This window comes from Notolabrus celidotus, chromosome 15 (genome assembly GCF_009762535.1).
Source record: "Notolabrus celidotus isolate fNotCel1 chromosome 15, fNotCel1.pri, whole genome shotgun sequence".
In the NCBI taxonomy this organism is placed as follows: Eukaryota; Metazoa; Chordata; class Actinopteri; order Labriformes; family Labridae; genus Notolabrus; species Notolabrus celidotus.
In genome coordinates, this window is record NC_048286.1 from 2,907,739 (window position 1) to 2,918,985 (window position 11,247).

General features: G+C 42.4%; 1 protein-coding gene across 1 annotated transcript; it reads right to left on the reverse strand.

Moving 5' to 3' along the window:
* Positions 1-737: 737 nt before the first annotated feature.
* LOC117826610 (ras-associated and pleckstrin homology domains-containing protein 1-like) lies at positions 738-5,273 on the reverse strand. The gene is made up of 4 exons (XM_034702792.1): positions 5,136-5,273; positions 4,614-4,773; positions 2,035-2,343; positions 738-1,916 (listed from the first exon to the last, which is right to left on the reverse strand). The coding sequence occupies exons 1-4, from the start codon at positions 5,271-5,273 to the stop codon at positions 1,654-1,656; spliced, it is 870 nt and encodes a 289-aa protein (XP_034558683.1). The 3' UTR covers positions 738-1,653.
* Positions 5,274-11,247: the final 5,974 nt, after the last annotated feature.

Below are 11,247 nucleotides of genomic sequence, written 5' to 3' on the forward strand. Positions count from 1 at the left end.
TGAAGACATACTTACTTTGATTGGTATTAACTCCTAAACCCCAAATGATTCAAAGCCTTGTTTCTATAAATCATTAGATAGTATCTGGAGATAACATGTGTCATGAAATGTCTCCAAAAACATTGATTACATTGAATTATAGAGAAATGATACGTTTCTGTCCTCAGAGGGTTTTTAAAGTCACCATTACTTTGACAGCATCATTATTATGACTGCTCCACCTTCATCCTTAGACAAACACCATTCAATGTGCTGCACATGTTCCCACTGATGAGACTAACAGCACATGAGGCACTCAACACAAACATGAGAGACTGACAGCTCCTCTGGTTGTTCATTCTGCTGATCAGAGTCATCTGTTCATCTTCAGCAGAGGTCAGTGTACCACAGATCACCTTGTTAACCCCACTGACGCTCTGTATTCAGTCAGAGCTTCAGTCCGGATCACTATAGAAGTCTGGACTGCACACACAGGTCGTTCATGTTCATTTCCCTCTGACTTCCAAACAGAACTCATCTCAGGTTTCATGAAATGACCTGGGAGTGATGTTCAGATGTCTGTGTTGAACTGCTGTGATCACACAGCCTGTGTGGACTGAAGCTGAGTCACCTGAAAGCTCCATTAGAAATAAAGCAGGTGTTGAAAAGTACAGGGCGAGCTTTTAGTCAGGGTTTGTTTGGATGGAAAACACTGAGCAGCTTATTTTGAAACCATGAATAAAGATCAAACATCAAAGTACTCTATGCAGACTTTTATTTAAGAGTGACAGTGAAATGTACATTTGAACAACATCAACACAAAGATCATTTCTTTGAATCTGTGCTTTGATTTCATTTGAGCAGGCTTCAGATCAGAGTTTCAGTGTGAGCTGTGTGACTTCAGAAAAAGACAAACACAGATGTTGAATTACTTTGTGCTGCAGTTTGTGATCCTGTATTTAAATGTTTGACAAAATATCAGTCTACAAAAACTCACTTCAAACCAATGACTATAAAAATAACTGTGATAGAACATAAAGATAAACAATATATTGATTCAACATTCAGCCTTCAGCCTCCGTTTGTTCTTTTTGTTTTGTCCTGTAAACGACAGCGTCATCAGCGTAAAGATTCAAACTCACACTGAAAGAACTGTGAGAGGGCTTTACAATAAACCTGGGGACAAATCTACACTTACTGACATTTAGACCTTTCTTTTTCTTCTGTCCATGCTGAGCTACTTGGTCCTACTTCATGTGAAAGCTTATATTTATATCCTCCTCTACATTTGTTCTCGGCCGTGTGTGAAAGGAGAGCGTGAGCTTCTTTCAAGACTCTGATTTTTACTCCACTGAGAGTTTGACAAACCAGCCGTACTCTGCATGATGTGATAAAAAAGAACCCAAGATCAGAGAAACACATAAATCCTACATTATCTACAGACACTCAATGATTTTAGATTATAATACAAAACAAATGACTTCAAATACACAGCAGAGAGAGAGAGCTGAGATCAAACTATACTCAACATATGTGCTCATCTTCACTGCAGCTGCTTCTATGATCATATTTCAACTCTGATCATCACAGAGCTGTATGAGATGAATTCATGACATGATGGAGAGAAACGCTGAGTGGAATATGGTCATCAGCATGTGTGCAGTTTGTGGACGGTCACTTGTCTCTGAGGACAGTCAGCAGAAAGAGTCCACAGCAGAACACCAGACTCTTCACTGTCAGCAGCGTGTACTGCAGCAAGAGCAGCTTCACCTCGTACTGAGACGGGACAGAAGGTGACGGAGGCAGTGATGGAGGAGCTGATGGAGGAGATGATGGAGGCAGTGATGGTGTAGGTTCTGGTGTAGGTTCTGGTGTAGGTTCTGGTGTAGGTTCTGGTGTAGGTTCTGGTGTAGGTTCTGGTGTTGTAATCGTAGGACCTTCAGGAAGAGAGAAGAAGTAAAAACAGTGTCAGTCTTCTGCTCCTCGGCCCTCTTTTTAAAGAATCATCAGATGAAGCTGGATCAGTGTGGACCACGGTCACCAAGCCTTCATTACCTGTGTGGATCTGAGCCTCCTCTGTGCCCCCCTCGTGCTGCACGTTGCAGAGGTATTCATACAAGCTGATCCCTTGCTTATGGATCTGTAAGACGGAGGCCGTACATCCAGACTCTGTGAGCTTCAGCTGCTGTCTGTCAGCAGAGGGCAGTTTCTCCGGAGCACCACGCCCCTTTTGTCTTCTCCAGGAGATCTTCACCAGAGGAGGAACCATGGCTGAGGCCACACACAGCAGGGAGCTCTTCTCCTCCTGGTGGACTCTGGATGCAGCCGGGTACACGCTCACCACGGGCTTCACCACCTGTTCATCTGAAGAGAAACAAGTAACACACACACATTAACACAGTCAGCAGCTCCCAGCTCTGCACCTCGTTGGTCTCTGGTCTCTAAACCAGTCAACAACAGAGACCAGATCCTACAGACTTGAATTCTCTCCAATAAACACATCACTGATCTAATCTCACATTAGTGTTTATTATAAATGTACATGAGCAGTATTCTCCTCTGCATCATCACCTGCTCATTCAGGGCACTTTGTTATGTTAAGTTTACTACATGGGCATCGAGAGTAAACTTTCAGCAATGGGGCGTTGTACATGTAACTCACCACAAAGCCCTCCAGACAACAATAAATCCACTTTGAGATGAATCCCCCCCACGGCCCCTGAACACACCGAGGCTTCCAGAAAGTACCAGCAGCACCTGTTTAAGGTCCTCACCACTGCTCATTGTCTGTTGGTGTCTTATTCTCACTCAGCCGCTCCTGTAACTCTGCCAAAACCCAAACCGTGGCGTGGTTTGTGGTCTCTTCAGGTCTGTTTGGTCCATGTGTCTTTGCTCCTTTTGTATTTTAACATCCATCACAAGCTTCTTCTTCTTCTCCTCTTCTTTTCTCTGCTGGTGACTGGTCCACTAACCACCAATCTAAAGTCTTTGCTCTCCAAATGAATCCATCGTTTTGTTAAAGATATCCTCAAGATGATTTTCATAAAAATATAAAGTATAGTTTTATTATCTATTTAAAGGGACAGTGCATATTAATGAACATTTCAGAGTAGCATCCATTGTAAATATGCCCGAGTTAGCCATGAGGCTAATTTTCATCTGTAGTCCCCGGCAGGTCAAAGCAGAGTTCAGAACAAAAGATGAAAATAACAACAGATAAAAACAAACATCATGACAGCATGACAATGAAAACACAAAACATCACAAGAGAGTTAGCTCCAAGCTTTGAAAAACACCACCATGACGAAATATTCAAAGAGTTCATTTGAAAAAACAGATAACTCGCTTTTTAATTCTTAAAAACTTTTTCAAAAATACATTTTTTCTATTATAAGCTTTAGGTATTATCAAACAACTGAAGTTGGGTGGCTTTGCCCAAGTTAATATTACATTACTAATTAGAGGTATCTAAAAAAATAACTTCATTAAAAATGTATACTAAAAAGAAATATGTTTTTAAAAAATGTATAAAAACTGAGATATCAGTTAGTATTATCATTTTTATTATTACTTATACAAATTATAAGTAAATAATCCAGAATATTTTTAAATTCAAGGGTTTGGAATAAACGTATAATAAAATTATTCAAAGTTACTGATTATTAAAAACTATTAATAATTAAACTGTTTACAATCTGATCATTAAAAACTAAAGTGAGTGAAACATAAGACTGCATTATGAAACAATGTGTTAAAGTCTTTATTTATTAATATTATTATTTATCACATGTTTTCTGTGATTGGGTAACAGTGCATATTAAAACAAATGACATATTTATCCGAACATACATTTTACAAAGCGCTAAAATATTTTTAAAAATTAGAAAGATGCATTTTGTTGTGAAATGTTTTTTCTGTCCTATGAAATATTTATGTTTTTTAAATTGTGTTTAGTGAAATTTGTTTGCACAAAGTTTTTTCATGACATGTTTGTGCGGCTGAGCTTCAGGGCCGCTGTATTAGTAGAAATAAGAACCTTTGAGTTCATTTATAATATCATGTAGAAAACAGACAGTCTCTTACTCTCTCAGGGAAAATGAGATATTTCATATCAATATATTTTACATGTCATGATGTAAGATTTTGGCTCTCTATATTATTTATATGTGTGAAACATTTTTCACCCAAAGACATACAGAATGTGCCAACATATAAAATACAGTTGTTGTTCCATTAATGCTACTGAATTATTACATTATTATTATTATGAACTAAAATCTGAAAGTAAAACATTTGTCATTTGTTTACTTAAACTCATTTTATTATTATTATTATTATTATTATTATTATTATTATTATTATTATTATTGTTGTTGTTGTTGTTTTCATTATTTGTAAATTACCTCATATATAAAGAATGACAGTTCTTCACAGACTGGATGTCTGCAGTGAGATTTAATCCTCTTCAAGAAGTAATGAAACTCTGTGATGTCTCAGGAGCGTCATGGCTGTAAATTCATCTCTACTGAAAACAACAGTAATAATGAAAATAACATTTAATGTCTAAGCTGTGAAAAGCACAGTTGAGACTTGTTTGATAAAAACAATCATATGAAGTTAATGTTTGTTCTTACCTGACACATACAGTCTAGTTCCAGAGCCGAAGATGTAGTAGTAGTAGGTGTAGAAGAATCCAGACCCCCACAGTGAAAAGAGCCAATACAAAAACCTGTCTGCAGGAGAACAACCCAAACCATGAACCAGGATCAAACTGCAGCTCCACCACGTGTTTCTCTGATGTTCATATCTACATCAAAGTCTTGTTTTAATATTTTACTAAAAGTTGACACATCATGATGATCATACTGAGTGGACTAACAGACCTCACTCTACATGTTTGGACCTGAACCAAAGGATGGAGGAATGGACTGCTCTGAAATGTTGTTCATACTTCTTTGGTCCCCTGAGGATGAACTGACTTTATTCACTGTGTTGATTCTGATGTTTTATTTGGTGCCAGCAGCAGTTCAAGCTGGAGGATCAGCTGAACTTTCATTCTTCACTTCATCACTCTGTTAACCACACTCTGTTGACCAACAAAAAGGTTTTGTGTTACATAACTCCCCGCCTGGCGTCCGTAGGATACCACACTTTACCGCCTCTGACTCTAGGAGCAGAACCATCTCAGAGACGGGACGCAGGTAAGTTTTAGGGGGTTGATGCGACGTTCCCTTTACAGCCACCTTCCTGACTAGGCCGTCATTGCTTTGGAAGGTCCTTGTTTTTCTTCCCATCGACCATTCTTGCCTGTTTGTCCTTGAGCAGGACCACATCCCCTTCCTGAAGGTTTGACTTCTTCTTGTGCCACTTTTGCCTGCTCTGAAGGGTGTTCAAATACTCCTACATCCATCTTGCCCAGAATGTATCTGCTAACACTTGTACTCTCTTCCATTGGTGTTTCATCAAGGTGGCCTTAGAGAAGTTTCCAGGAGGAACAGATGGAGTCCCGATCTTCTGCGTAAGCAGCATCGATGGCGTAAGTATCAGTGGGGCTTCTGGGTCTGAGGAGACTGGTATCAGTGGCCTGGGATTAATTATGACAGTATCCTCAGCCATCAACGTGCACAGGACCTAATGGATGACCTTTGACCTTCCAGCTTGGAGCAACATTGAGTCTAGGATACACCGTGCAGTTCCTATCATGCGCTCCCAACTGCCTCCCATGTTAGACGCATGTGGAGGGTTGAAAACCCATGTGGACTTTTGGCTGAGAAGGTAGGTTTCAACACTGTCCTCTCCAGCATTTTCAGCAAGCTTCAGATTTGTGGTAGCACCCACAAAGTACCATGGTCTGATCTTAGTTACTTTGAGGGACCCCTGATCAAGAAAAACATTGAAGGGCATTCACACAGCTTGAAGCACTCATTGACTCGATCACTTCCACATGGAGCGTTCTTGTAGACATGCAAGTGAACAATATCGCCCACCTCTTGCTGTTAGCGCTGCCCCTCCAGTCCGTCGAGTTACAACCTCCCAAGGTCCAAAGACGTCCAGCCCTTCATAGGTAAATGGAGGTTCTTGCTGTAGACGCTCTGTGGGTAAGTCCACCATCTGCTGCTGTTCAAACTTACCACGCAATTTCCTGCAAATCACACACTTGTAGATAAGACAACTGATGGCTCGCTTGGCTCCCACTATCCATAGGCCACTTGCTCGCACTGCGCCTTCAGTGAAGTGCCTTCCCTGATGTTCGACCCTTCCATGGTGATGACGAATAAGCAGCACAGCAACATGATGCTTACCAGGGAGGAGGATAGGGTGAGTCTCATCCGCAGGTAGGTTTGAATGAGGGATACACCCTCCTACACAAAGCAGGCCCTCTTCATCCATCACAGGATGGAGCTTCTTTAGCAAACTAGTCACAGGCTACTGACTTTTTTTGTGTTACATAACAAGTGTGCAGTGCCTTTTCGCAGCAGTTATCATCCTTACAGCTGGGATCAGCTCCCCAGCTTCATGACACCCTGCCACTAACACCGCTGCTGTGAACGACAACTGCAGTATTACAGTCTAACTGACAACAGCTTATACCACTTGCCAAAGGCAGGGAAGCTCTGTGTGGACTCAGGCTCTACCGGCCACAGTAATCTCTGCAACATTGTAGGGAACTTTTTTTTAGGCTGCCACCCACAGCCCCACGTATGTGTCACCCCACAGTCCAACTTTCAAGCAGTGAAGCATGTTGGGGAACCTTTGTTGACAGCATCAGGATATCAGCCTGTCTACCACATGCAGCAGCCTGTGTCTTCATCTGCTGATATCATAGACAGCAGTGTTGCTACAGCGGGAGAGACTCAGTATCAGCTTACACCCACATCACCTGAGTATCAAACATATCAACCTATTCCAGCCGCACAGTCGCAGCCTGCATATCAACCGTGCCAACCGTGCCAACATTGCCTACTCCAAGCAAGGAGGTAAGGTGTACCTCAAGGTAGTGCCAGTTATGATCATTCAAGAGAGAAAGTCTCTTCAAACATACGCTATCCTGGATGATGGGGCTGAACAGACAATTATACAACCAGAAGCAGACTGACGATTGGGCCTCAGAGGTGAGACAGAGTCCCTCCTTCTGTGGGCCATCCGTCAAGAGGTGGTCTGCCTCACTGGCCAGTCGGTTGACTTCCACGTGGCCTCCCTGACTCCTACAGAACAGTACTTGGTTAAGGGAGCTTTCACAGCGAGTTGTCTGTCTCTGTCAGAGCAATCTTACCCCGTGAATGCACTTCAGAAGCATTACTGTCATCTGAGGGGCCTCCAGCTTCAGAACTTCGGTCAGGAGCCTTCACAGTTTGGCCCCAGAGGTGGACCAACAGCGGTCCACACAGCACTTGGCTGAGCCCTCCAGTGACCAGATGGCCTGGCGTTTCATGCCTCCTCTTGCTACTTTACTTCTCTCAGTCCAATGTCAGATGATCTCGACCAACATGTTGAAGGACTCTGGCAGCTCAATGTGCTCCCACTGAATGGCTAGTAGAACAGTCCCATCAGGACCAAGAGGGTGTGAACATCCTGGAAGCACGCACAGAGAGAGCAAAGGTTGATGACATACTTTGGTATGATACGCCTCTGCTTAGAGACACACCACAACTGAAAGCAAACTCTGTCATTCCAATGCTCTGTAATACTGAGCACTACTTGCTAAAGACCCAGCTCAGGCTGAAGTATCTGAAGCAACCATCAAAAAGCTTATTGAAGGAGGGTGTGTCATCAAGCTCAGTTCAGAAGAGGTCAACAGTTCCAGGGAGTCCTGGTTCATCCCCCATCACCTGGTCCCTCACAGTGGTGAGGATCATTTGGTGTGTGACTGCTCCTTTGTCTACCCTCTCTCTCCCTGAATGAGCAACTTCTTCCAGGTCTGACCCTTGGACCGTCCCTCATTGGGGTCCTCCTGCAGTACTGGCAGTACACTCATGCCATCAGTGAAGACATTCTGGGGATGGTCCATCAGGTTTGTCTCCTACCTGAGGACCAGTCTTTGAAGAGGTTTTGTTTGGAGAAACCTGAAACAAGATGCACCACCTGATGTCTACCAACAGCAAGTTCTGTCATTTGGCTCAACAAGTAGTCCATGCTGCACCACATCTGCATTGCAAAGACCAATCAAAGACCATGCAGAGGGAATGAGGACATCCTGCAGTCTGTTGAGCAGTCATACTATGTAGACACCTGTCCACAAAGTTGATCTGTATCTAAGCTCTTTGTTGACAAAATCAGACAGCGTCTATTCTCAGGAGAGTTTGAAAGTCAGCAGTGGGCAAGCAATGAGGAGTATGGGGCGCTGTTTGTAAAGTTGTGCACACTGAAAATAACATTTCTCCATATTTAGCTCCAAAACATCATAAAAACATGGTGGGACATTTTTAGTTACTTCTCTTTTACATTATGAGCAATATTTGTGATCTTCTTCACATTTAATTTTGTTGTAAAGAATATATTTCAGTTACAATCAATGTTCAATCAAATGCAAATGCTAAATATAAATGTTAATTCTAAATGTTAATTCTAAATGTTAATTCTAAATGTTACATGTTAAATCTAAATGTTAAATGTTAAATGTTAAACCTAAATGTTAAATCTAAATGTTAAATGTTAAATCTAAATGTTAAATCTAAATGTTAAATGTTGCTCTGCCATCCTAAATATTTAGCTAATATGTAAATGCACACTGCCGCCGAGCGGAAACACCAAAATAAAAGCTTCATAAAGCGATACTGACTTAGCAATAGTAACTTAGCTTGTCCGTACCACAGACCTGGTCAGTCCTGTCTCTGAGCGTTGTTGAGAAATGTTGCTGTTATTTTCAGTGTGCACAACTTTACAAACGGCGCCTCATAGAGGGGTCAGCTCTGGGTCTACAGTGGTTTGTCCAACTGGTCGATTCGGCTACAGGTCCAAAGTTCAAGAGAGCGAGACCCCTACAATGTGCCACGTGGTGCTAGCCCTCCAGTATGATCCTCTCAGAGTAATTATTCTTTACACAACAAGGGCCAAGATCCAGAAGCTTTGGGTGACGGGGGGAACTGGGACAACCAAACCTCCCTCCAGATATCCTCAAGGCTCGGTCTAGTTGGGAGAGAGAGCTCCACAAGCTTCAAACACCTCCCTACCAGAACCTGTGCACCAATGAGGTTGTGACCGAAGCCACATACACTCTGCATGTCTTCCTCCAAACAAGCTGACCTTGCCACGAGGACAAGGGTCAACATTCTCCTGCGGTCCTTTTGATGGCGCTGGAAGAAAAGTCAAGATATCACACAAAGTTCTGATTAATCCTCTAAACAACCTAAACTCAGAGGAAATCTGGCAACAAGATCAGCGTCCAAACATCCTGCTGCTCCAAGTTTAAAATCCTGACCTGATGTTCTCCAGATTAAGATTTAAACCTAAAAAAGAGACATCTGGTGAAATCTACTAAAATAAGTCTACCACCTTTTTAAAGAGCAGATCAGTGAAATGAAGGAGAAGGAATAGATCCTAGGAGACAAAGAAGTCAGATTTCATATTTAAAATCAATTATTACAAAAAAAGTAAGAAGAAAGTCTGTTTGTTATTTTATTTTTTATCTGGAGTGTGATTTTTTTAAGATGTGACACTTTATTTTGTTACTTCTTAGGTTCACTGCTGTTCCCCTGACACAAACATGATCTGTCATCTGTTCATCTACTGGTTTTTGTTCAGCCTGCTCAGATCATTTCTCACTGTGGGGATTTCCAGCAGGTGCAGTAGTAGGTGGCTGAATGAGAGAGTTTGACTCTCTGGATCTGTAACTCACAGCCTCTCTGTTTCTTTACAGCTGAGAAATCTTCTTTCTGAGGATGATTGTAGCCTTTCTCTAATACACCATTACTCTTATCAATCCTCAGAACCAGTCTGAATGTTTCTGTGTCTTTCTTCTGGTACCAGAGCACATAATCATTATAACACTGGTCAGTGCCTCCACAGCTGAGGGAGACTTGTTCTCCAGCTCTCCTGGTCAGTGATAAGCTGTCCTGTTGGAGCTCTGCTGCCATGACGACCAGTGCTGTAGAGAGTCAGATGGAGTCAGTGTGACGGTGCTTGCTCAGAACATGTTCATACATTTTGTAGACAGTGATCACGTCTCTACCACCAAGATGTTAGGTTCAATGTTCTAACTTCATTTCAAGGAGACAGGGCTCATTTGTTAAAGCTGGAGTTTGCTGGCTCCTGATTAGCTGGAAACACTCACCTGACCACACACAGCACAGAGCTGCAGCTGGGAGGAGAAGCATTCTGTGCAGCAGTGTTTCCTCTGGTGAACCTGAGGAGGAGTGAGGCCAAACCAGGTCGAGCTGAGAGACCAGGACCAGGTGCTTTCTCACAGGTCCTCAGAGCTCCCATCAGCCCCTGCTGCACACAGATAAGGCCCCTGCTAATGATTGACAGCTGGGCTGGAGGTGTGTGGTTTCCTGCAGAGTCTGAGGTTTGAAGGAGGAGCCACAGACAGAACACAGTTACCATGGAGACAGAGGACAGTTTCCTGTGTGCTGCTGTGAAACATTAATAATAGACCTGTTGACTTCAGCTGTTACAACCATCACCATCAGTCATATGTGTGTTATCATGTCTGTATCAGTGACTGGACACATCTTTGTTTCACTCTTACTGTCTGTAGTGTTTGTTGTTGTTGTTGTTGTTGTTGTTGTTGTTGTTGTTGTTGTTGTTGTTGTTGTTGTTGTTGTTGTTGTTGTTGTTGTTGTTGTTGTTGTTGTTGTGTTGTTGTTGTTGTTGTTGCTCTGTCAGTCTGTCTCTGTCTCTCTGTCTGTCCTCTGTCCCTCTTTCTCAGTCCAGTCTCAGCAGGTCTCAGGTTAACATGAGTCTGGTTCTGCTCGAGGTCTCTGCCTGTTGAAGAGGTTTTTCCTGGTGGTACCAAATGTTAAAGGGACGGTGTTTTTAGAGCTCTCTCTGTCTTCTGACCACTCAAAGCACTTTCACATTACATGTCACATTCAGCCACATGTTAGAGGCTGCTGTGCAGAGCGCTCCTCAGTTTGAACTGATCCACACACACACTCAGACCAGCACAGACACCACAGCTGGTTTGGGGTTCAGTGTCCCAAAGACACTTCAACACTTTCAGGTCAAATATCACATTACACGTTAAACACCACGCTGACATGAATCTTAGATCTACATATTCAAACCAAAAACACAAACTTCAGTGATTGTTGTTCAGTAAAAGTATCA